Consider the following 25,719-nt stretch of genomic DNA (forward strand, 5'->3'; position numbering starts at 1 on the left):
TTTACTAACAGCATTAGATTAATCAAACGGAAATTGTTATGCGGATCAATAAGAAAGGTGCCAAACAATATTGAAATTGCAGTTTTATTACTATAAGTGTCAGTATAAAGAAAATGGTCAAATGTGCATTCAATTACAAATGTAATTTAATTGTATTCATTTGAAAGGGCATAATGTCATAACTACACTTAATCTCAACCAATTGAATTACAAACAGGCACTGTTGGCTCTGGTTTGTGTTTACCTAAAATTCATCAGGAACAGAAAACATAAAAACTTCAAACAATTTGCTCAGAACTTAAAACACTGCATGCGATTAAAAATAAGATAACACTTCCAATTGATGCCGAAACAAACACAAAACAAGGCACAAAAACATCACTATAAAGTCAACTTTCAAAAACAACTCTTAAGGTAGCACATTGAAACTAACTGGAAACATTAAACGTACCTGTTAGTTTAGCCAACTCTGCTGCAACATACACAAAATGTCATTATTAGAGAGTTGTCACACATGAAAAAGACTAATTTTCATTCCTGCTCACCACTGTGGAGCGAGAGCTCCAAAAACAGATGGATTTTTTTAAGGGCATTTGTTTCATTTTAGCAGTACCAGTAAAAGTGTACATTTCCACTAAAACTTTTTGCACCTCATTTTCATTAGACAAAATCGTGATCTACAGGTTAAGGTGTTGCACTTTGCTCCATTGTAAAAAAAAAAAAATCTATTTAACAGAATAATTCTCGGTGCACCCCTGATTGGGTGGGAGGACCCTGTCTAATCATTTGACTCTGCCCTCTTCACTCATCTGTCATTCATCTTCACTGTTGCAGTCTGCCAGGAAGGGATGGGTCAAAGCTCTGCAGGCAGAGATGCGATGAGCTGGATTGAAAGTCAAAAATTGCTGTGTGGAAAGGGAAGTTTCAGACAAGAAAATTATTTGTATGTGTATATTGAGAACCAGTCACTAAAATCTCCCTCATATGGGAATAAATAACACTTACAAACAGCAGGTCATTCTCCTCATGGCTGAAACTGGGCAGTAGTTGTTTTGCAGGCTTTTTCTCAGCCCATGTAGGGCTGTAGCAGACAGGGCTTTGTATGGGCCAGTCCTCCTCATCCGGCAATCCAATGACCCTGAGAGACAGCGAACATGCAAGACCACAAATTACCACAAAAAGGTGTAGTTGTGGGTTGCAATAATATTAACTGGGATTTGGAAATGCAGAAGTATTTTGACTCACTCAAAGATCTTTTGCAGCTGCTGGATCTCTGTGAATCCACGAAACAAAGGCCTGCAGAAAAGATGAGAGAGAGTTTTAAATTAGGCCTATGTCATCAGATTGCTTGACATTCTCAAAACCATAAACATCTACACAAGGCAAAATAAAAAAATAAAGTATGTTTTTCCTTTCTTTTTTCTTGCTTTGTAGACAAATGTTCAGTTCAAAAGTTTGGGGTCATTAAGATTTTTCAAATGTTTTTTGAAAGAAGTCTCTTATACTCAGCAAGGCTGCATTTATTTGATCAAAATACAGTAAAAGCTACAAAGATGTGAGATAAATATTTTCAAATATAATTTATTCCTGTGATGATAAAGCTACATTTTCAGCAGCCATTACTCCAGTCTTCAGTGTCACATAGACCTTCAGAAATCATTCTAATGTGCTGATTTCTTAAAAAAAATCTCACTTCTAACCCCAAACTTTGGAACGGTAGTGTATGTCAGCTTGTGACTTGACATCCAATGTATAAAATGTCTCTCTGTTTTGTTCTCACCTTAACAGAAAGAGCTCTGCAAAGATGCACCCAGCACTCCACATATCCACTGAAGACATGTAACTGGACTGCAGCAGGACCTCTGGAGCCCTGTACCACAGAGTTACAACCTACACACACACAAATACAAATACTTCAGATGCAGGAGCTCACTAGCACCTCACTTAATTCTGTGAATGTCAATCTGAGTTCCATACACATGGGGTGAGGGCGATATGGTATGTATATATCCTGGCTAAACCAAAGTCTGCAATCTTGACCTCCCCTCGACTGCTCACAAGCACATTGTCTGGCTTCAGGTCCCGGTGAATGACAGTGTTAGTGTGGAGGAAGTCAAGTCCGCTGAGCAGCTGACGCATCACATCCTATATAAAGAGAAAGGAAAAAACACATGAACACATGCACTAGTCTACATCGGGGCATGTTGTCACTAAAGGTGTATGTACATCCAAAGGACTGTATCTTCTTTAATGGGCTATCATGGTGGCAGTGTACAATTACTTTTTTGTAGCAAAGACTTACATAAATGTGACCATGGACCACAAAATCAGTCATAAGGGTCCATTTTTAGCTTAATAAATAAGCTTTCCATTGATGTATGGTTTGTTAGGATCGGACAATATTTGGCTGAGTTACAACTATTTGAAAATCTGGAATCTGAGGGTGCAAAAAAAACTAAATATTGAGAAAATCACCTTTAAAGTTGTCCAAATGAAGTTTTTAGCTATGCATATTACTAATCAAAAATGCAGTTTTTATATGTTTACGGTAGGAAATTTACAAAATATCTTCACGGAACATGATCTTTACTTATACTAATGATTTTTGGCATAAAATAAAAATGTATAATTTTGACCCATACAATATATTGTTGGCTATCGCTACAAATATACCCCAGCTACTTATGACTGCTTTTGTGCTCCAGGGTGACATATGTCTATGCAGAAATTGATTTTCAAAAAGAAACCCTTACTAGAGTAAAATTGAGAAAATTAGCCCTGGTTTTCCCTATACTAATTTATTCTATTGAATATGAAAGATTAAGTCTCTGCAAAATGAGTGGAGCAAAGATAAAACCTTGATTTTGTCCCTGGCCAGGCCTTTTTCTGATGCTTTGCTGAGAAATGTGCTCAGATCCTGATCAATATACTCAAACACCAAAGTCAGGTCGAACTTCTCATTCTGCCATCCAGCTGATACATTCAGCAACCTAAGGAGAAATATCATCATACTTAAAATAAAAATTAATTATGCTTTTCAAAACGTATGTGGCATTTTTGATCGTTTCTATCCTCACTTGACTATGTTGGGGTGGTTGAAGTGCTCTATTTTTCTCAGAAGAGCCACTTCTCGAATCACGAACTGAGGGATGCCAGACTCCGGCTCCTCGTGCATGTTGAGTCTCTTCATCGCTACGAAGCGCTGTTGCCCGCGCCTCTCTCTGGCTTTGTACACTTTCCCGTAGGCGCCCTGGCCGATTTCTGACAAAATTTCATAATCTGAGCTCTCCCAACAACGGCTGTCATCCATGTTTAGATCAGATGAGTCTGTCAGAGCGTGTTACTGCAAGAGACGAAAATCATTGGGTGCTGAATAAAAAGACGTAGAAAATCGGACAAAGCTTTTTAAAACGCTTTCAATTCTACCTTGGACTGTGTGGCTTAAAATAACTGTTAAATGAAATAAAATAATGAATAAACATCATAAATATAACATATTTACGAACGTATGTGTTGATTTAAAAAAAAAAAAAAAAGAGGAAATCCCGTCGACATAAATTAAAAAAAACACATGGTTTTACTGAGATTAAAATTAGTTTGAAAATTAAAATGAATTCGACTTGTAATTGGAATTTGTATAATACTTGAGTCTTCCACTTAGCGTCGAGACCCAACTTCAGCTGCCCTCACCGGTGACACGAGATTTATCCAAAACACCAATATACATCTCGCATTAAAATGGGGTTTATTCACTATTTATATATAATATTTAGATTAATACCGCGGTAAACGTGCACGTTGTGACACTTGTTCACATGGCTACGCTCTTTCGAAGATATAAAACTATAATTAAGTAAATTAACTTACCTTTTCTGTCAATGTCACCCAAAACCCTGAGCAGGAAAACGATTGCTTACTAATTTGGATCAATGAGACGGATCAATAAGCGTTGTTTGCCATGATTTTAATAAATCCTCTGAACACGCAGGGGTGTAAGATTTGCATCTGCAAAACCAACCAATGAACAGCCCAGGATTTTTTTCTGGATATCCCCCATTTTATGTGATGTCAACTATTCAAGAAAACGTATTCCCACGAGAAACGATTTTGCACATCTATGCACTGTGGATGTCAGCAAAAATAAATCATATACTGTATAAAATATATATATATATTAAAAAAAAAAAACTGTACCATGCAATGATCTTAGACACTTTAAAAGGGCAAAATATGTGTATTTTTTTTAACAACTTCGTTTAGGATAAGATAATGATTTTTTTTTTCTTCAGCAGGGTAGATAAGAAAAGAAACATTAAATATAGTATCTGCCATTTTAAGATTGGCTTTCAGCCACACTGCCCCCTTGATTTTAAACCTGATACATACCACACAGTGATTTGTTGCTGAAATTAACATTTATTCAGTATGCACAAGTATCCATTGTATATTAATAAGCACATTTACAGGCATATTTATACCAATCTGATATATCACTGCAACTTAAAATCAGAAAAACACACAAATAACTGTGCAGATGACATCTTCAGACGGTGTCTCAAATATATAATTTGAGAAAGATCCATGTAAACCCTTTATACAGACCTACAGGCCTAGATCCACAGTAATTCATCAAATCTAAGTGCAACTAAGATTTGAGTTCATAGTTACAAAACACCCACAGTACACAGTGCCAAGCATGTCTTTTGCTTTTCACACAATAAACCTTTCAAAAAGAAGGTTAATGGGAGAAAACTGCATTATTTTACAGCTAACAATAAAACCATTTAAATTAAATCAACTGAATCTGATTAATTTCCCTTTTCAATGCATTAAAAACTAGACTTGAATTACAGTATAGTTGAATTGTAAACCAGTAAGGCACTTGGTAAACACTTTACCAATAAATGGGTTTTAAAATGATTAAGTACAAATACAGTGAGCAATATTGTTAGGCAGTGCAGTGGTTATTAAATCACATATATCCTACATTTGTTCTTCTCCAGAGCCATATCTGATATCTCTGGGAATGAACATTATGCGTTACTGATACTTATTCTTTCTTCTTGTTGTTGCCATTCTTGACTCTCTTGGCGAGACCAATGGCATCCAGGTGAAGGTTACGGTTCAGGATAACAGAACCACATGTCAGCGCTCCTGTCAGAGCTCCAGCAAAGCCACACAACATTACATCCTGACCTGTAAGCAAAGTCCAGATTTGAAAGAGAATGGGGATAAACCAGAGCACTTTACACGTTCTTCATTCTAAACATTAGGTACTATCAGCTAAAACAAACTTAAGGCATGGAATGAATCTCAAAATCTACTTCTGGATGGCATACATACTAATTTGCATAAGACAAACTCACCCGTGAGGAAGAGGTTTTTAATGGGCGTCTGTGGTCTGATGGTGGCGTTTAGTTCAACATTGAAGCGAGCAATACCATGATCAGCACCATAGATCTCTCCTTTAGGAGCAGCAATGTAATGCTGATTCGTGATTGGGGTGCCTGCATCCACATATACAATCTACAGACAGAGAGACAGAAGAAAAACACATAAAACAAAAAGGGCGTATAATACATGATGAGAGTAGGACCCTGTTTAGAGAGTTCATACCCTGTCCTTGATCTTAGGATAGATCTCAGTCACTGCCTCTAATATGTTGTTGATGAACGCCTCCTTCAGCTCCTTATAATCTAAGCTTCTGTTCTTCACTTTGTCATCTTTCCACTCTTCAAACCATGCATAGTTAGCAAAGCTAACGACAGTCACGGTGGATTTACCTGTAGGTGAAGCATATTTGGAACTTATTTTAATAAGTTATTTTAGTGGTCAACCACATCACATTCCTCTTGTCAAATGCGGACAAGCTCAAAACACACTGAACTACAATTACATTTACATTTACTCATTTAGCTGACGCTTTTATCCAAAGCGACTTACAATTGCTATATATGTCAGAGGTCGCACGCCTCTGGAGCAACTAGGGGTTAAGTGTCTTGCTCAGGGACACATTGGTGTCTCACAGTGGATTCGAACCCGGGTCTCTCACACCAGAGGCATGTGTCTTATCCACTGCGCCATCACCAGTTACAGGTTTGTCCACTTGTGATCAAAAAGACAAAATTCTTAACTCCAGATTTGAACAAGACATCTGTTTATCTTCCCCTTTTCTCTCTACCTGGACTTCTTTCTGGCCAGGTTGAGTCTTTGGCCGAAGGTGAAGCCATAAAAATCATAGGGACCTTTTTAGAAGATTCCTCCCTGTTCCCCTTCATGTAACCCTCCAATCTGGAAGAACAGCAGACATGAACACAAAATGAGAGCCGTGCTGATGTTACAGTGGACAAAGATTTAGAAATGAACAAGCACTTGTATAATATTTAGTAAAGGTAGGTTCACACTAACAGTTCATCCAAATTGTTCTCAAGGAAGATAAAATAATTGTCTGCTTTTAAGCCTAACTCCTCTTTTGTCCCATCCAAACCAATGAAAATACTAAGACCACCATCTCCATGCTGCACCATACTCAGCTGTTTCTGGATTGCTGTACGGTACCATCACACACACACACACACACACACACACACAAAAAGAAACATCAGTGCAAAGAGGTTTCAACTATAAATATATGAAGTACATTGAGTAGCTCTATCTTCTTCCTAAAAAGCAGAATAAACGTAGGCTCTCTCTCACCAGTCATACTCTGCACATCTTTGGGCAGGAGACGTTCGTAGGTGTTGAAGATTCCAGCATCTGAAATCACGATGGGAGCGTGAACATGCACCTCCTCCTGCCCCTTCAGGACACTCACACCTGCATCAGTACCAACAAAACAGCCCAGTCATCAAATCCTGGCTTTAATTTGTATTAGTTCTAAAATGCAGTAAGTAAAGTGGGAAGATGTCTTAAGTGTTACCAATAGCCTCTTTCGCATCATTGAGGAGAATGCGGTTGACAGGTGCTCTGACGAGCACTGCACCTCCTGCCTTCTCAATGATGGGGATCATGTGGTAGGCGATCTCACTAGCACCACCTTTTGGGTACCAGGCACCACTCAAATAGTGGCACAAAAGCAAACTGTGCATGGAAAAGCTTGCATCTTTGGGCATTTTACCTGTTTAAACACAAAACTGAAGAAGGTCAGTAGCCGTGAGTTATTGTATGGTTTATGGCTAGAAATGAAACCACAAGTCAAAGAGCTGGATCATCTCACCGTAGGTCCCAAAGATGTAGGACATCACAGCTCTCAGGTCCTTATTCTGTGTGAGCTCACTCACCACATCCGTCAGGCTGCGGGACGCATTGCGGAAGAAGGAAGAAAGGCGACTGGCCAGGCCTGTGTGCACCAGGAACTTTGCGATAGGAGACGGGAGGAGTTTCAGCAGGACCATGAACCATACGCCATTTGCAACTTTCTGACAGGAGCATTAAAGATCAGAGTTACATTTTGTGTTTTACTCCGTGTCTCCATGAAGCTCTTTAACACGTGTTCTTCAAAAGTGGATTTCAGGTCTAATCAGTTTCTAAGTCTAGTCTTTGTAACTAATGATTAGATACAGTGGTGTGAAAAAGTGTTGGCCCCCTTCCTGATTTTAAATTTTTTTGCATGTTTGTCACACTTTAATGTTTCAGATCATCAAACAAATTGAAATATTAATCAAAGATAACACAAGTAAACACAACATGCAGTTTTTGAATGAAGTTCTTTATTATGAAGGGAAAATTTTTCATTAAATAGAAACCCTTTTTAAAAATGAGACCAATTTTGTAATCATTGTGTAAAATTAGCCACAGGACCGAACACCCCCCCACCACCACCACCCAACAGGCCTAAACTCCTAAACACTAGTTCCTGGCCTTGTTTCTTACCTTGGAAAGTCTCACATATTCATCGATGGCCTTTTCTTCCCCTGGGAAGCACTTCTTCAGTTCATCAATGTAGCGTTTTTTTCCACTGTAGATGGGGTATATGCGCCGGTTTTCTGGTGGACCCAGGACCACTTTGTCAAAAGGGTTCTCCAGCGGGTCCCACTGCAGCTGTCCATTGGTCAACTGGTCAACCACACAGCGAAATGGGCTGTCAACCAGCAGTTCTCCAATATAGTGGATACCCAGGGGCGGACTGGCCATCTGGCAGACCGGGTATTTTCCCGCTGGGCCGACGTACTTTTTGGGCCGGGCCTATATATCTTCTCATACCATGTTTGTCTGATCGGCCCATAAAACTCTTAGCAGCCTATAGTTTTTCTGCCTAAATAGTTGACGGCGCCCCCGCTAGAAATTTTACGTTCCCAGAACGTCCCCACTGGTGTCAAGGACGTTGTCTAGTAACGTCCCCAGAACGTTCTGAGATGGTCACGATGTTGAGTTCTTTAAAGGGTTGGGGGACGTTATTTGGAGGACCTTCACAGAACATTCAGGACGTTCTCAGAACGTTTAGGGGACCATATTTTATTTGGAAATCTGATGTTCCCAGAACATCCCCAGAACGTCCCCGCTGGTGTCAAGGACGTTGTCTAGTAACGTCCCCAGAACGTTCTGAGATGGTCACGATGTTGAGTTCTTTAAAGGGTTGGGGGACGTTATTTTGAGGGCCTTCACAGAACATTCAGGACGTTCTCGGAACGTTTAGGGGACCATATTTTATTTGGAAATCTGATGTTCCCAGAACGTTTTCAAAACGTCATTGCTGGTGTCAAGGACGTCACCTGGTAATGTTCCCAGAACGTTCTGAGAAGGTCACGATGTGGAGCTCTTTAAAGGGTTCTGGGACGTTATTTGGGAGACCTTAATGGAACTTTCAGGACGTTCTCTGAATGTTTAGGGGACCATATTTTATTTGTAAATTTGATGTTCCCAGAACGTTTCTAAATGGTCACAATGTTAAGTTCTTTTAAGGGTTGGGGGATGTTGGGGAAGTCGTGGCCTAATGGTTAGAGAGTCAGACTCGTAATCGAAAGGTTGCGGGTTCGAGTCCCCGGCCGGCAGGAATTGTAGGTGGGGGGAGTGAATGTCCAGCGCGCTTCCACCCTCAATACCACGACTGAGGTGCCCTTGAGCAAGGCACCGAACCCCCAATTGCTCCCCGGGCGCTGCAGCATGGCTGCCCACTGCTCCGGGTGTGTGTTCACGGTGTGTGTGTGTGTGTGTGTGCATTTGTTCACTACTCACTGCTGTGTGTGTGCACTTGGATGGGTTAAACGCAGAGCACCAATTTCGAGTATGGGTCACCATACTTGACAATACGTCACGACTTTAACTTTTTAACTTTATGTTTTTTGGTGGACCTTCAGAGAGCATTCAAGACGTTCTCGGGCCATTTAGTGGACCAGTACTATAGGACATTACCTCTAGGTCTCTACACTACAGTCCATGTTTTCAAGACCTTTGGGGGACCAACCTAGAATGTTATTTTTTGGTCCTTTTTAGGTATTTCCATCACATTTACTGAATATTTTCAGAACCTTTAGTAACATCACAGGAAACTTTAGGGGATCAAACTATAATGTTACTGCAACACATCTTTCACACTGGTTCTTGGTCTTCAAAACCTAATCGGGCATAAGCACTGTCTTCACGCTTAACATATTCAAAGATAAACAAACAAAGCAGGAATTCGTCATTCATCTGCATTGTGAACAAAAACAGATTATAACATAATATTACATGTGGTCATGCATAGGAAGGGTGGGTGAGAGAGAGAGGGGGCAGAGAAAGCTCAATCAATTCAATTGAATTCAAACTGGCTTTATTGCCATGAAAACTTCCATAGCATCTACATTTGTCAAAACAATGGTAAACAGTAACAGTATAACAATTTACATTAATTATATACAATGTGTGTGTGTGTGTGTGTGTGTGTGTGTGTATACGCTTGTATTAGTCACTGTCTCCATCTTCAGGAGGTGCCCCAAGTTGTTCTTCTGCTGCCTGAAAAAAAAGCATAAATAACAATATTTACCAATCACTACAATTACTTTTTAATGGCTTTTAATTACACTTAGGTATATACAGTGGTGCTTGAAAGTCTGCAAACCCTTTAGAACAGTGGTCACCAACCTGTGGATCGACCTGTCGATAGATCTTTATCACTGTCCCAGTAGATCCCAAAAATAATAGTAAAATAAGTACAAAAAGGCATTACATTTCTCTGCTTTGTTTACAGCAGTAACCAAGGAAATGCTATATTGAAGTATATATTTTCATTGCATTTCTCTGATTGGATTCTCCGCTCCATTGATCCGATTGATACCGCTCCATGAAGGCGAACACAGAGAGAATGAGGAGGAGCTTCTTCCCGCAGGCCATTCGGAGTCTTAACCTCTCTCCACTCTAAGCACATCACCCCACACTTCCACTTTGCACACTTCAAATACAATCTGCACTAATTTGTAGAAGGTTACGTAAGGATAAATGAGTGGGACTTACATACCATTTGTCTTTGTCTTTAGTATTCCTTGTATTCCTTTTACTCACTTATACACTTTACTGCACTGCACAGCACACGGACACTTTATCACTGACATACACTTTACTTGTTATAGAATCTATTTAGAATCATATTCTATTTTTATTCTTCATATCTATTTTTATTCTTCATATCTATTTTTTATTTTATTTTATTGCTAGTTTATTTCTGTATATATGTTTACTGTACTTTTTCTATTTCTATTTGTATTTTTGTAAACTTGAGGTTTTTCTTAATTTTGTTGGACAATTTGTTGGACAGTCGTACAATACATTTCACTACATGTCGTACTATGTATGTATATGTATGTGACAAATAAAATTTGAATTTGAATATCATGGGTGGTTCATAAGTGCTATCTGCTGTTAGAGAGTGAATTTGAGCCTCATTCAGGCCTGCTATTTTTGTTTCATGCAGATATGTTTTATGTAGCAAAAAATTAAATAAATAAAATACTTAAAACCTAAAGTCAGACCATTCTGTTTTTGTTTTAAATCCTGAAATTATACAATCACATTCAAATGAAAAACAACTGCTTGTGCAACATGTGTGCATCATCTTTGTTTGGATCATGATTAAAATGCAGTGGTTGTCTCTAATTTCAAATGGCTACAGGCATTTTTTGTTTAAGGCCAGTTTGTTTGTTATAATTAAATAGCCAATACATTTTCTTTAAAAAAAATCTGTGTCAGAATCAGCCAATTTGTTAGGTACAAAAATAAAATCTGATTTTGAATCAGCTATGATGAGTACATCACTAAGTAACATACTAAATCAAAGGCCTCAAATTGGAAGTACAATCTGGGATGTCTTTTTCTATCAATTCTTCAATAGGTAGATCTTGTCTTTCATAAAGGCAGAGGTCAGGGATCTTCAAGTTTCAAGTAAAACCAAAAAAGTCCGGAAAGTTGACAAAGAGAATCCAATCAGAGAAATGCAATGAAAATATATGCTTTCTCATTTATTTATTCAAAGAATTTCTCATTTTACATATCTGTGACTGGCAAAAGTATGTGAATGTCTACAATTAGTAGTTAATTTGAAGGTGAAATTAGTCCATCTGTTCAGAGGTGTTTTCAAACAATGTGATGACTAAAAGGCGTCAGTGTCTGCTCTGTTTTACTTAAAGAACAGGGATCCATCAAAGTCTGATCAAGTTTGTAGAAGTGAATCATGGCATGAACAAAGGAGATGCTTGAGGACCTCAGAAAAAGAGTTGATGTTGCTCATTAGGCTGAAAAAGGTTATAAAACCATCTCTTAATCACCAGTTTGGACTTCCCAAATCCAGTCCGACACATTGTGTACAAATGGTGTATATTCAAGACCACTGTTACCCTCCCCAGGAGTGGTCAACCAACAAAGATCAGTCCGAAATCAAGAGGTATAATAGTCTGTGAGGTTGCAAAGGACCCCAGGGTAACTTACAAACAACTATAGGCCTTTCTCACACTGGCTAATGTTACAGTTTATGAGTACACAATCAAGCGAACACTGAACAACCATGATGTGCATGGCAGAGTTGCAGGAAGAAAGCCACTGTGGTTACACTTTATTTTAAGGTGTCCTTGTTACAGTGTAATTATACGTTTAAGTACTGAGTAATATTAATTAACTACATGTACTTACTATATGGTTCAGGTTAGGATTAGGGTTGGCTTAGGGTTACTTGCATGCAATTATGCATCATTTATTGTTATTATAATAGTAAGCACATGAAACGTGACACCTTAAAATAAAGTGTTGCCACCTCTGCTCTCCAAAAAGAAAATTGTTGGTCTGCAGTTTGCTAAAGATCATGTGGACAAACCAGAGGGATATTGGAGAAATGCTGTGTGGACGGATGACACCAAAAGAGAACTATCTGGTTTAAATGGGAAGCATTACGTTTGGAAAAGAAAAAACACTGCATTCCAGCATAAGAATCTTATCCCACCTGTGAAACATGGTGATGGTAGTATCATGGCTTGGGCCTGTTTTGCTGCATCCGGGCCAGGACAACTTGCTATCATTGATGGAACAATTCAAATTATAAAAGGAAAATGTCAGGACATTTGTCCAAGAACTGAGTTTCAAGAGAAAATGGATCATGCAGCAAGACAATGACCCAAGCACACAAGTAGCTCTACTCATTAAAGAACAAAGTTAATGTTTTGGAATTGCAACTTCAGAGTCCAGACCTAAATCCAATTAAAATGCAGTGGAAGGACCTTAGCAAGCAGTTCATAGGAGGAAAACCACCAACATCACAGAGTTAAAGTGGTTCTGTATGAGAAATGGGCTAAAAGTTGTTGTGCAGGACTGATCAGCAGTTACAAGAAAAGTTAAGCTGCAGTTATTGGCGGTCACATCAGATACTGAAAGCAAAGATTCACATAGTTTTGCCAGATATGCAACACTGAATTTTTTTTCTCAATAAATAATGAGAAAGTATATATTTCTGTCTCCTTTGTTTGGTTGGATTTTCTTTGTGTACTTTAAAACAAACAAGCATACAAAGAAATTGCACTGTTATGGTCACTGGCCGTATATTAAACATGCTATTTTCATTACTCACTGTATAATGCGCCTTCTATTTATACTCACTGTGTAATGCACATTCTGTTTATACTTCCTTTGCACCTTATGTTGTATTTACAGTCATTTGCATTGAGCTGGTCTCTACCTCATAACTTGTACTATATGTCATAAAGCTTAATATACACTTATTTATTTTTAATGAAATTTATTTTTTATATTTATTATATACTTTGTTATTTGCACTTCTGGTTGAATGCTAACTGCATTTCATTGGCCATGTACTTGTAGTCTGCACAATGGCAATAAAGTTGAATCTAATCTTGAATAAAAAAAAATTAATTAAAAAAAATTAATAATGTTTTAGGTAGGTTTATGCAGAAATTTAGAAACGTTGACGGGTTCACAAACTTTCCAGCACCACTGTATGTACTAAGTAAATAAGTGAAGGGATAAATCAAACAGTTACGTTATTCTAGAGATAATATAAAATATTCATATATACATATATATATATATATATATATATATATATATATATATATATATATATATATACACATACACACACAGTGGGTAAAATAAGTATTGAATACACACCATCATTTTTCTCAGTAAATATTTTTCTAAAGGTGCTGTTCCACAAAAGTTGTTTGCACCACGCTCTTCTGTCGCTTGATCTTAAAAAGTTAAACATTGCAGCAGTGTATTTGTACAGACATGGTTTATAATTTGCTCTTTAAAAGTTGCATGAATAAGTAAGAGAGAGAGGCTTTGAAAAGCTTACTTAAAACAATATGGTGAGGGATGTCCATGAAGGGCAGTTTTCCTTTTCAGCCTTTCAGGCTGTAATTTGACCAGGCCTCATTGGTAGCTAGTTTCCGGAGGATTCTTCTCACTGCATCCCCAATGCTGCTGCCTCCCAACAAGCTCAAAAACTGGATCTATGCAACATATAAAAAGAAATATTAAGAACAGGGCTCTGAACCGGTTCAACGAAAACAAACAGAATTTTTGACAAGAACAGAACCAGAAACCAAAATAAAACAAATTTTATAGTTCCGATGAGAATCGAAAATTTGAAATGTCCATTAATGTTATTTTATTGTTCCATTTTAATAATTAAAATTTACTGTCAACCAATCATGAATTCAAGTAGTGCAGCCTATGCAAATGTGACTCTGACGCATCCAACGAATGAAATGCCTGCACTCAGCTGTGAACTCGTCATAGGTAAGTCACAATGGCAATGCACCAGCGACTTTATCCGAGGATAGATTCAACAGATCACACCATGCAGCCTGTTCATTATCAAAATAAAATATAGTTAAAGAAATAAAAAATATATATTAAACGTTAAACTGCACTGTTGTACAATCTGTTGATCTGCGTGACAAAGGATGATGTTTTATGTCGATGCGAGTTAAGTACAAAGCCTTTTACATAAATAATATTTTAGCATCCAGATACGTTGCAAAAATGGAAACAATTTGGATTCATGCCGAATGCGAGAGGTAGGCACCAGTTTCACCTAATTTGTTTTTGGATTGACGTTTTTATAGCCTAAACACATGCAATTTATAATATTTTATTTATTTTCTCTCAAAACGCAATTATATACGAGTAGGGTTTTTTTCAACCAACATTTTTAAATGTCTAAAAAATACTTTGTCTTTAAAGCAATGACAGATTTTTTTCTTTTGTTTAGTAGCCTACATTTGGCCAAAATCTAGAAAAGATGCTTTATTGGCTGAGCCTAAGTGCAGCGGGTTAAGAACTGTTTTTTGCTTGTTTGTTTTTTTGAGTAAAGACAATGCTGTACTTTTATTATTATATTATTATACGAAAAAAACAAAAACAAAAAAAAAAAAAACATTACTAACTGGTATTTTTTCTACTCAATCCAGGTTCGGAATGATAATAATACAGAGGAAAGCAGGAACAGAAACATTAAAATATAGAATTTCTTAAACCGATTGATTGATTTTTTTTTTTCATTTTCATTTTCAAGCCCTGATTACAAAGCAAGTGTTAGTGTTGAAATTCAACAAATTAAAAAGCACAATGGGTCTTTAAAGTGCATGTTATATCAACATACCATCCTTTTTTTCCCTCTGTGCACTCCAGTTTTAATGTTAATGCTTGCAGCTCCTGGACTGTTTTGCAGGGCTTCTCGATGGTCTCCTGTGGTGGTGATGTAATGGATGCCGGACCAGGACGATTCTGTTGAATAGCCTGGACTAGGCGCTCAATAGAATTTGCAATGCCTGTCTGCATTCTCTCTATTGCGAGCAGCACCTGCTGCTCAGATTGCTCGATAAGTTGCTGCAGATCTGACAAATTAAGATAAAGAAAATTGTATTTTGACACTCAATTATTTGCTTAGTGGTATTCAGACGTGTAGTATTCAAAAAACAAACAAAAAATTAAGGTGTTGCCAGATGCGTTGCTATGACCTAATGTTGATAGTATACTGTAGTATACTGTAATGAAAAAAGTGCAACCATACAATTACCTGCATTTACTGCACCCTCTGCATGGCTGGTTTCTTGTGTGTTATGGGTATTTTCTGTTATTGACACAAATTTCAGTGCTATGGTTATTTTCTGTTTCCCAAACTTTAGACATTACACCGTATTTTCACTTAGACTTAAGCGTAGGTCATACAGAGGTCTAAAACTACGCAACACTTAAACATGACTGCGAAGCCTGGGTATCTGCTGGATTTTAGAGCTCAAATTTAAAACTTTTTAAGACCTTTTTTAAGACTTGCACAAATAAAACTATGGTAGCATATTAAACTGTAGAATCACTGTAAAACCATAGCTGTGTCTCCTTTAGAAGGCTGTGTCCTCCAGAGGTCTCTTTCGCTGCTACAGATAACCCACAATTATTTGCGTTGCTGTAAACCGTCCTTAATTTGAAAAATGCCGGTGCCGGCAGATGTAGGCTAACGTTACACACAAGCGCAGATGTGGTCTTTTCAACTTAACTTAAAGTGCCAGTAAAAACGGATAAACTTTGTTCTTAATATCCTCCTCCTTTTTTTCTCTAACAGATGTCTGTTGTATGTATGCTGGAGCTCCTCAAACACTGAGCAAAATAAAACAAGTAAAAGTACGAAGTTATTTCTGAATGTGCAGCTCATCATCAGCGCGGGTTTATATGCTAACAGCCGCTGCGAGGAAGATGCTTCAAATACACGCAGTTTTATAAGACTTGCATTCAAATGAATTACTTTTGAAATTATTTTGCGTTTTGGTGTGTGTTCAATTGTCAGTCACAGCATATCGGAGAAAAGGCCTTTGGTGTCCCACGTACGGCAAACTAAATACATGCAATGATTAAACTAATGCAGAAAATGCCATTAATCAGACCTGCAAACTCATCAGAGAAAAAAAAAGTGACAGTGTTTGGGGGGGGGGGGGGGGGGGGGGGGGTGCAGAATGGGCGACGCCGACACTGTGAACGCATTAGCCTTGCACGTTCGCCAGATTCTAAATAGACATTGTTTACAAGTAATGCGGCGCATCCAATGCGACAAGACGTCAAATTGCTTTGTTACACTGTATTACTCTCGCATCAGCTGTTGTCTAAACAGTCACATCTACCCACATCAACGCATCAAAAACGCTTTAAAAGTAGGGCTACATGACTTGAATGACTGCTGCGCACACGACAACCTCCATAACTTGTAAAAGCGGCGATTGTCGCCGAAAAGCGACAAGTTTGCAGGTATGATTAATTGTAAGTGTTTATAAACAGAATATATCTAGTCTTGTTGAACTGGACTCGAAACCAGTTATCAGCAGAAATCTCAGAGAACAGACATGTTATCATTTTATGTAACGTTAAATGAGCAAACTTCACTTATTAAGCACAGTTAGAAACATGCCTTGGTATGAAAAATACAATATAATACAATATAATACATGTTAATGCCACGATTGCATATTCATATGGGTTTATTTGTAAGACGGTTAAGTTACGTTGTTCAGACATAAATAATTTACGTTTTGTCCGGACGACAGAATTAGTTTAACTTGCTGTTAAAACGTTTCAGTGTCTATACAAACGCAAGTAAATATACATCTTGTTGAACCACATTTTACGAAAAATAGACGCGAATTCTCACGAGATAATGTTGATAACTTAATGCAGACTTTGGTTTCGCAAAGTGTGGTCACAACATTAGCTTCATTAACTTCAACGTTTGCTTCATTATCTGAAAAATAGCGTTTCACAAGAAGTGCTTATTAAAATAACTTTACTTGATAGATAATCAAATTAGAGACATACGTTACTCACCATAGAAACCGCTGCTAGCCGGGAAAAAAAACCGCCAAATGTCCTCAGTCTGGATCAACCAAGTATAGGTCTCTGCAGCAAAGTAATGGAAGTTACCAGATCGGGGCGTTTTTAGACCATGTGTCCTGATTGGCTGACGTCATAGTGATCCAAGTAGGGCTCGCTGCATCCTGCGGTGGACATCCAACCCCGCCCACATCCAAGTGTGACGTCACAAGCCACGCCCATACCAAATACAGCCACGCCCACGTCAAAACATTACGTCAGAAACCACGCCCTATAATATACGTCACCTCTTGTTATTCCCCGGGAAACCCGGAAGTAACGTTTTGTCCAAGCAATTTACAGCCGTTTCTGGGATCTAAATAAAATAATGTTGCCTTTCGTTTTACTAATACACGTTTTCTTATTTATTTAAAGGATGTCTAGGCTAAAATGGCACAACTTAAATGTAATATATTTAATATGTCTTATGTACAGAGCTGATTTCTCATCACAAGAGCCTGTAAAACGCTTAAATTTGATTAAATGATTAAGGTTGATTAAATTAGGCTAATTGTAATAAAAAACCTCTACACCTTACCTTATTCAACCTTATTGTAATGAGATAAATTCTCATTTATTACTATCGATTTTAAACTACATAAGACACCTTTTAGATTTATCAAATTTAAAAGGGATAATTAGATTTTGTTATTGTAAAAGTCACAACACATTGTTATAATTTATAATTGTCGTTTAATTTTATAAAGACGTTATTGTAAAAGTCACAACACATTGTTATAATTCATAATTGTCATTTAATTTTATAAAGACGTTATTGTAAAAGTCACAACACATTGTTATAATTTATAATCGTCATTTAATTTTATAAAGACGTTATTGTAAAAGTCACAACACATTGTTATAATTTATAATCGTCATTTAATTTTATAAAGACGTTATTGTAAAAGTCACAACACATTGTTATAATTCATAATTGTCATTTAATTTTATAAAGACGTTATTGTAAAAGTCACAACACATTGTTATAATTTATAATCGTCATTTAATTTTATAAAGATGTGTTGTTCCACTTATCAAGTGTTAACATTTGAATGAAAGGATTGACAGTTCTCCATACAGTATGCAGTAGGAGACACATACATTTGCTGAACAGAGATTGCTTGCGTTGATAGATTATAACAAGTAACATGACATTGACATTCAGGCCTTGTTCATCAACACAACTTCATATGAAGTGTGTCCAGGTCCTCCACATATTTAAAGATGAACAAACAGACATCCCTTGATTCATTAGGTATTTTTATATTTATTATTTTACAAAAATAACTAAATACATTTTTTTACAAAATATATGTTCTATAAGAGATATGTTTAAACTATTATAAATGAACAGCTGAATGATCAGATAAACAGTTCTTGAAATGCAGTACACATACATACATGAGCTACACAGAGAGATTCCTTGCCTTGTTAGATTATTCACAGAAACATGGCATGGACTTTCAAGCCTTGTTCAGCAACACAATTTGATATGAATGTGTCCAGCTCCTGCAGATACTCAAACAATCAGAATATTGTATTGTACAGATGTGCTGTATACAAATTATGCAAGGGAATGTGGATAGATGTATGATATATTAAATCAAAAACATATGTATAATAAATATAAGTATGGATAGTTTGGTATTGCACATGTTTTATTGCACAGTGGGGAGAACATTTAACTGTTTGTGAGGTAGATATGGCCTGAGGGAAGAAACTGTTTCTGTGTCTGGTCGTTCTGGTGCTCAGAGCTCTGTAGCGTCGACCAGACGGTAACAGTTCAAAGAGGGAGTGTGCTGGATGTGAGGGGTCCAGAGTGATTTTACCAGCTCTTTTGCTCACTCTGGATAAGTACAGTTCTTGGAGCGTGTGAATGTGAATGTCCCACTGCAGGTCCTGAGAGATTAATAAAAAGACATCTCTTGCTTCATCTGATTCGAACCCAGGTAGTCTTTGATGGCATTTTGTTGATTTTTACCATCCATCTGGAGTAAAGCAGGCCCTTTCACCTCCCCACAGAATAACTCACGGTGACTCTGTATCCAGCACAACACTGGGCCAATGTCTCTTACAAACTTCCACTTTATGTCCTCTTGGCACTCCTGTTAAAAATACAGAATACATGTGTGTTGGTCCACTAAATATTTGTCATACTAAATAGTATTTACCTCATCATTTTGCATACAAGAATATTTATGATTTTAAACAACAAAAATCAATCACTACAGTATCTAGAGAAATGCTCCCACCGTTCCTCCAGACCTTTCTTTACTGGTGAAACTGCAGCAGGAACCCCTCATCCCGGCAGAACTGCTCTGCATCAGGCTAGGAACAAAAATGTGTAGAATGCTGTAAAACATGACAAAGATTGACAATCATTATGTGATCTTTCCATTCATATAGAATAATACAAAGATAATATGTCACAAACACAGAGTTATCCTGCAATTCATAGTGAAATGATGTGGTTGCTCAACCAAGTTACTGTGCAAGGGAACTGTGATCAGTGTACAGTATATCATTAAAATATCATCTGTGTGTGAGTGAGTGTTTGTGTGTGTGTGTGTGTGTGTGTGTGTGTGTGTGTGTGTGTGTGTGTGTGTGCACCTGGTATTCATCACGTCCTGGGGACCACATGTCCCCACAAAGATAGTAATACCAGTAAATCTTAATCTGGTGGGGACATTTTTTGGTCCCCATGAGGAAACAAGCTTATAAATCATACAGCATAAAGTTTTTTGAAAATCTAAAAATGCAGCATGTTTCCTGTGAGGGCTAAGTTTAGGTGTAGGGTTGGTGTAGGGCAATAGCACATACAGATTGTACAGTATAAAAACCATTACGCCTATGGGATGTCCCCATAAAACATGGAAACCCAACACGTGTGTGTGTGTGTGTGTGTGTGGGGTGGTAAGTACATATCTGTGAGTGGGTGAGATGAGTGTTATAAAATTTGCACATTAACTCAACATTCATTATATGTTGTAAGAATCAGTGCACTAATAAATATATAGTGCACTGTTTTTTTGTGACATAAAATGAACTAACTGAATGTGCAATTTTTTTAATAACCCTTTTTTTATAATAGCTAAATAACACTCTTACCTACTCATATACACACTCTATCCCTCTCACATATGTATTCATCTCTCCCCATACACATGATATTTTAATGACACTGATCACAGAACCCTTGCACAGTATCTTGGTTGAGGAACCACATCATTTCACTTCTTGCTGGATAACACACACACACAAACAAACATGCATACATATATATATATATATATATATACATAATGTTAGTGATATCTAAGTAATAACGTGCCTGTGTACAGTTCAAAACACATAAGCATGCTGAACTGTTGTTTACATATGCACACAAACATTCAAGTTGTCAACGTTTTAAGTCTTCCTAAAGACAAAATATGTTTTTTTTTTTACTTACCAACACAGCAAACTTCTTTTGCTTCGGTTTGCAAACAATTAGGCTTATCTTCTTGTCGATGCTTTTTCCTGGTGCAAAATAATAGGTATGTGACGTATTTGGACACAGGCGTGGCTTGTGACGTCACGCTTGGATGTGGGCGGGGTTGGATGTCCACCGCAGGCTGCAGCGAGACGGTAGGTTTAGGGGTGGGGTTAGGTAAGGGGGATCATTTTGTTTGTATGATTGAGAAACTCCCAGCAGTTTGAAAACACCCACAAATTCAGAAACGCCCTCTTTTACTCTGCAGAGACCTCAATCTCGGATCAACGGATGCTGGGATAGATGCCCCGCCCCTCCGCTGCCGCTATTGGTGCGTACGCCACACGTGACCTTTGTTATACGTTCCACAAATATAGGGAAATGACAGATACACTATTTGATTGAATTTTTTTATTATTATTATTTTCATGAGAACTTGGCTGAAATAACTGCATGTTTATAAATGGGTTAGGAAGATGCAGTTGAGGTCAAAACTTTATACACCTTTCAGAATCTGCAATATGTTGATTATTTTTTCCAAAATAAGAGGGATCATACAAAAAGCATGTATTTTTTTAGTACTGACCTGAATAAGATATTTCACATAAAAGACGTTTATATAGTTCAAAAGAGAAAATAGTTGAATTTATAAAAATGACCCTGTTCAAACATTTACATACCCTACGGTGTTGTTATGATCCACAGCTGTGGATCACTCTGGTAACAACAAAATATTAAGAATCAAATATGTAAACTTTTGAACGGAGTAATTTTTATAAATTCAACTATTATTTTATGTTGTTGACTATAATGTATTTTATGTGAAATACCTTATTAAGGTCAGTCAGATAAAACATAACATGAATTTTGTATGATCCGTCTGATTTTGGTAAAATAAATAACATTCTGCAGATTCTGCGAGGTGTATTTTGCATCCAGCGCAGTTCCCGAATGAAATGTCCCCATCTAAGTAAAAGGGAACTGTATGGCAACATTCTGTTAACGTTAATGTTCTCTTTGTAACGTTGCTAGATGACCATAGAATAACCAATACGGGACGTTCCCCTTAAGTCATATTGGGAACGTTGAACAGCAGCACTTTCAAAACCAAAAGAGGACGTTTTAGGAACGTCCCTAATGTTCTGTAAAGGTTTGGGACTTTCGTTACCTTTACAGGACCTTAAGGGAACGTTACGCAAGGTCGCGAGAACGTCCCCTCCTACCGGGGGCTGTGGTCTTTGCGGCTGTTTAATGTATTTGTCAAAAAAAGTCGGTTTAGGATTTGTTTCCCCCAGACAGACCGGCCCATGAGACATTTAATGAGCAGCCCATTGGTTATTTTCTTAATTGACATTGGGCTGACCCAATCACATGTTTAAACAACTCCCCTTTTGGTCTCTCTCTCTCTCTCTCTCTCTCTCTCTCTCTCTCTGTCACACACACACACAAACACACACACACACACACACACACACAGTGGTGTATTGTAACGAAGTAATAATACAGTACATCCTTACAGTACTTAAGTATTTTTTGGGAGTATCTGTAGCCTACTTGAGTTTTTATATTTCAGCCAACTTTTACTTTTACTTCACTTCATTTCCTAATTAAAACGTATACTTTTACTCTGATACATGCAAACAAGTGCGCGCACAATCGCGGATGATTCATTTTCCACTCAAAGTGGAGTCTGGGGTGTGTTTTATACAGTATATCTTCTGCAATAATAGGGTAAGTGTTGTTGTAATGAAGTGTGATCTGACATTATCAAGTAGGCTATATCATCAAATCACACACAGAGTGCACACACTTGATTTATTAATGTATTAAAACTCAAAATTCCAGGCATTCTAAATTATTGACGGCAAAAATGATTTTCTATATCACACAAAGAGTACCGTTTTTCTGCAGATATCAGCATGAACACATTTAAATAATTTCATACAAGTCCAGTAAGCAATAAGTGACTTACATTTTAGACTTGCTTGTTTTTGCTAAATTTTGCCAATTTTGGGAAATAGTTCCAAACAAAGATCACAGCACTGTTTTGCGTCTCTTAGCAATGTACCGTGTAGGCTGCTTATTGAATGAATCCGCTTTTTGAACGAATCGGTTGAATAAATGATTCAGTGATTCACTCATTAACACAGTCAAATGCTCTGTTCCTGCATGAATCAGCCGTTTGAATGAATCGGTTGAATAAATGATTCAGTGATTCACTCATTAACACAGTCAAATGCTCTGTTCCTGCATGAATCAGCCGTTTGAATGAATCGGTTGAATCTCAATGACTCACTCATTCATTAATGGTCACTTTCTGTCACTAAAGTCTTTGCTGTCACCTACTAGCGGTTTTAATTTCACATTTTTTTTCATGTTTTAGATGATTTCAAATACCAGTATTTGACGTTTTATGTTAAAAACACTGTGAGATACATTAAACTGTGTAAATACATCTAAATGCTAGATGCAGATTCCAGAAATGTTTTCTTATGTTGGAATGAAAGACACTGGATGAAGTGCTTTCTATTCTTACCCAAAAATACAAAATGGAAGAAAGAGTTAAAACTGAACACAATCTTGCTACTAAAGCTGTATGAATATTTTTTTTATATATATATTTGCTTCTTTTCAATTTTGCATTTACTTGCAAACTAGCTTTTACTTTCAATACTTAAGTACATTTGAATATCAATAAATATCATATACTTTAAGACTTTTACTCAAGTAATATTCTAAACGAAGACTTCAACTTCTACCAAAGTCATTTTTTTGGTAAGATACCTGTACTTTTACTTGAGTATGGCGTTCGGGTACTTTATACACCACTGCACACACAAACACACAGGATGCCTTCTTATGCTTTTAAAGGTTCATCCAAGGAGTTTACAGATTTGACTAAGTAAGTTTATAGTTTAATTAATGCTATACTATGGGGAACAGTAATCATCTGATCAACTATTTATCATGTCTCTTCCCTTTCTCCCTCAGACACACAGGCACACACAAGATGAATGTTATAACTATATAGGCCTATAGTTTTAGGATTCATGTGGATTATAGTTTTATTATATTAATAAATTACACTTTTTAGAAGTTTTTAATGTGTCAACTCTCACTGTTTCCTACCTATTATTATATGGCTTTAGTGCTTTTATGGAATAGGAGCTGGTATACATATTCAAGGGCGTGCAAAGATGGGTAGTATTTTGATCGTATATGTAGTGGGCCGGTCTGGGCCAAAATGCCAGGGCCGATTTTTTGTCCCAGTCCAGCCCTGTGGATACCTGAAGTATTGGAAAGACAAATCACCACATATATATATTTATTAGTTTCAAAAACAGATAACTAAATTTTTTTACAGTTTCAAAAATCATGTTTTTTATAATGTTGTCATGTTTTTATTGTATTTTATTGTGTTAGTTAGCTGTATTTTTAAGTTATTTTTAACCTAATCAAAATAACCCAACTGCAGTTTGATTGAGATTAATTGGAATGCACAATGAAAAAACATGATTTTTGAAAATTGTTAAAAACAGAGTTATCTGTTTTTGCAAATTAACTCTTTATATATACACACTATATTGCCAAAAGTATTGGGTCAAGCCCTTCTAATAAACATGTTTGACTACTTTAGTAATTTCTATGAGTACAAATCTTAATGTTTAAGCATATTCTTGGGAATTCCAAGTCATTGGTGTTTGGTGATGAGTTTTTGGCTCAAGGTCTGCATTTAAAGTCACACCAGAGGTGTTTTTTTTTTCATTATTATTTTATTATTATTTATTGTACAGTGTTATTAAAGCTTTGGCAATGTAAATATTTCTTTCACCATGCCAATAATGTTATTTGAATCTTGAATCTTGAGAGAGAGAGAGAGAGAGAGGTTCAAACTAGACAAACAAGTGATTTAATTATGACTACATGTGACAGCACATTAATTGTTTTAATAAGACTCAATAAATGTGCTTATCTTTGCCAAAGCAAGACATGATAGGATTTTAGGCAGATAAATACTGTTATATCAGGTTGATCGATTGCTGTGGTCAAAAGTCTTTCTCACCAACATCAAACTCAAAGCCTTGCTTTGTGAAGGTGTGACAGCATCCTCCAGCCCGGTCATGCTGCTCCAGAACCAGAACCTTCTTACCCACTTTAGCCAACAGGACAGCAATTGCCAATCCACCAATCCCACTGCCAACCACTACTGCATCCAAGTCCTGAGGGACCTTACTGGCCAGAAAGCCTGGATGTGGAGTTAGACTATTAGATGTTTCATAAAAACCAAAGCATTTACTGCAGGAAAACAAAACAAAAGTTTTGTGCACGTTTTGTCTATACGCAGAACGAAGATGCAAGACTGGATAGAGTCAGTAAAAGGTAGTTTACAGTAGCTTTTTTTTTTTACATATTGCCAAGATAGCGTACTGTATTGTCTAGATAGCAATATCAACAATAATGCACAGGGTCTTATTTTTAACTCACCTTTTTTCAGGACTTTATTCTTAAGCTTTTCGTCAAACACCATGGGCTTCAGTGTTGTAAAATGCTGACTTGCAGCCTACTGTTATACTGTAAACATTTCATCACACCACTGCCTATAATACGCGTTTAGTGTTGACTCCTCCGACGACAATGCTGAGATGTTTTAACTAATAAAACTGATAAAAAAAATAAATAAAAAAATAAAAAAGGTAGGCTATGTTTGATATTATATTGCAACTACTGCTTTTTGTTCATTGTGAAATAGTGCTTTCATAAGACCTCTCCAATAACCTTAGTAACATTTGGACTACAATTGTAAAAAAAAAAAAACAACTTTGGCCGCCAGGCTTCTTCAGAGTGTGTCAGCTTATCTTATGAATTCTTAATTTTGGCATGTTGTATGCAAATAACTGGGCAATATT

At 37.0% G+C, this 25,719-nt stretch overlaps 2 protein-coding genes and 2 long non-coding RNA genes across 6 annotated transcripts; all 4 read right to left on the reverse strand.

Annotated features, from left to right (window-relative positions):
* Positions 1-65: 65 nt before the first annotated feature.
* On the reverse strand, positions 66-4,064 carry cdk21 (cyclin-dependent kinase 21). Of its 3 annotated transcripts, none has more exons than XM_079391384.1 (8): positions 3,868-4,064; positions 3,078-3,343; positions 2,858-2,990; positions 1,978-2,145; positions 1,781-1,890; positions 1,246-1,296; positions 1,006-1,138; positions 66-905 (listed from the first exon to the last, which is right to left on the reverse strand). In XM_079391384.1, the coding sequence occupies exons 2-8, from the start codon at positions 3,308-3,310 to the stop codon at positions 813-815; spliced, it is 921 nt and encodes a 306-aa protein (XP_079247510.1). In that variant the 5' UTR covers positions 3,311-3,343; positions 3,868-4,064; the 3' UTR covers positions 66-812. The 3 variants fall into 3 exon arrangements, with proteins under 3 accessions (XP_079247510.1, XP_079247511.1, XP_079247509.1); XM_079391385.1 differs by having other exon boundaries at positions 73-861; positions 3,868-3,994; XM_079391383.1 differs by having other exon boundaries at positions 73-905; positions 2,858-3,011; positions 3,868-3,984.
* A 334-nt stretch (positions 4,065-4,398) lies between these two features.
* LOC306858584 (all-trans-retinol 13,14-reductase-like) lies at positions 4,399-8,133 on the reverse strand (the record flags this gene model as incomplete). The annotated part of the gene is made up of 9 exons (XM_079399177.1): positions 4,399-5,196; positions 5,367-5,526; positions 5,617-5,783; positions 6,182-6,291; positions 6,409-6,547; positions 6,697-6,816; positions 6,920-7,117; positions 7,217-7,418; positions 7,873-8,133. The coding sequence occupies 9 exons, from the start codon at positions 8,131-8,133 to the stop codon at positions 5,051-5,053; spliced, it is 1,503 nt and encodes a 500-aa protein (XP_079255303.1). The 3' UTR covers positions 4,399-5,050.
* Positions 8,134-9,274: 1,141 nt separating this feature from the next.
* LOC306853844 lies at positions 9,275-17,366 on the reverse strand. Its single transcript, XR_013782773.1, has 6 exons — positions 17,287-17,366; positions 15,503-15,580; positions 15,086-15,320; positions 13,775-13,931; positions 13,588-13,667; positions 9,275-9,933 (listed from the first exon to the last, which is right to left on the reverse strand). It is a non-coding gene; the product is annotated as an uncharacterized lncRNA (long non-coding RNA).
* A 1,974-nt stretch (positions 17,367-19,340) lies between these two features.
* On the reverse strand, positions 19,341-20,863 carry LOC306853858. Its single transcript, XR_013782776.1, has 3 exons — positions 20,792-20,863; positions 19,593-19,692; positions 19,341-19,445 (listed from the first exon to the last, which is right to left on the reverse strand). It is a non-coding gene; the product is annotated as an uncharacterized lncRNA (long non-coding RNA).
* Positions 20,864-25,719: the final 4,856 nt, after the last annotated feature.

The sequence above is a fragment of the Barbus barbus genome (genome assembly GCF_936440315.1).
Source record: "Barbus barbus genome assembly, chromosome: 3".
In the NCBI taxonomy this organism is placed as follows: Eukaryota; Metazoa; Chordata; class Actinopteri; order Cypriniformes; family Cyprinidae; genus Barbus; species Barbus barbus.

Bases quoted from the DNA above. Each gene is read 5' to 3' on its own strand.
- cdk21 (XM_079391383.1), bottom strand. From the start codon at position 3,310: ATGGATGACAGCCGTTGTTGGGAGAGCTCAGATTATGAAATTTTGTCA. The intron at 1,297-1,780 runs GTGAGAACAAAA...TCTTTTCTGCAG, and splicing joins GCAGAGCTCTTTCTGTTAAG to GCCTTTGTTTCGTGGATTCA. The intron at 1,139-1,245 runs GTGAGTCAAAAT...GCTGTCTCTCAG, and splicing joins CAGCTGCAAAAGATCTTTGA to GGTCATTGGATTGCCGGATG.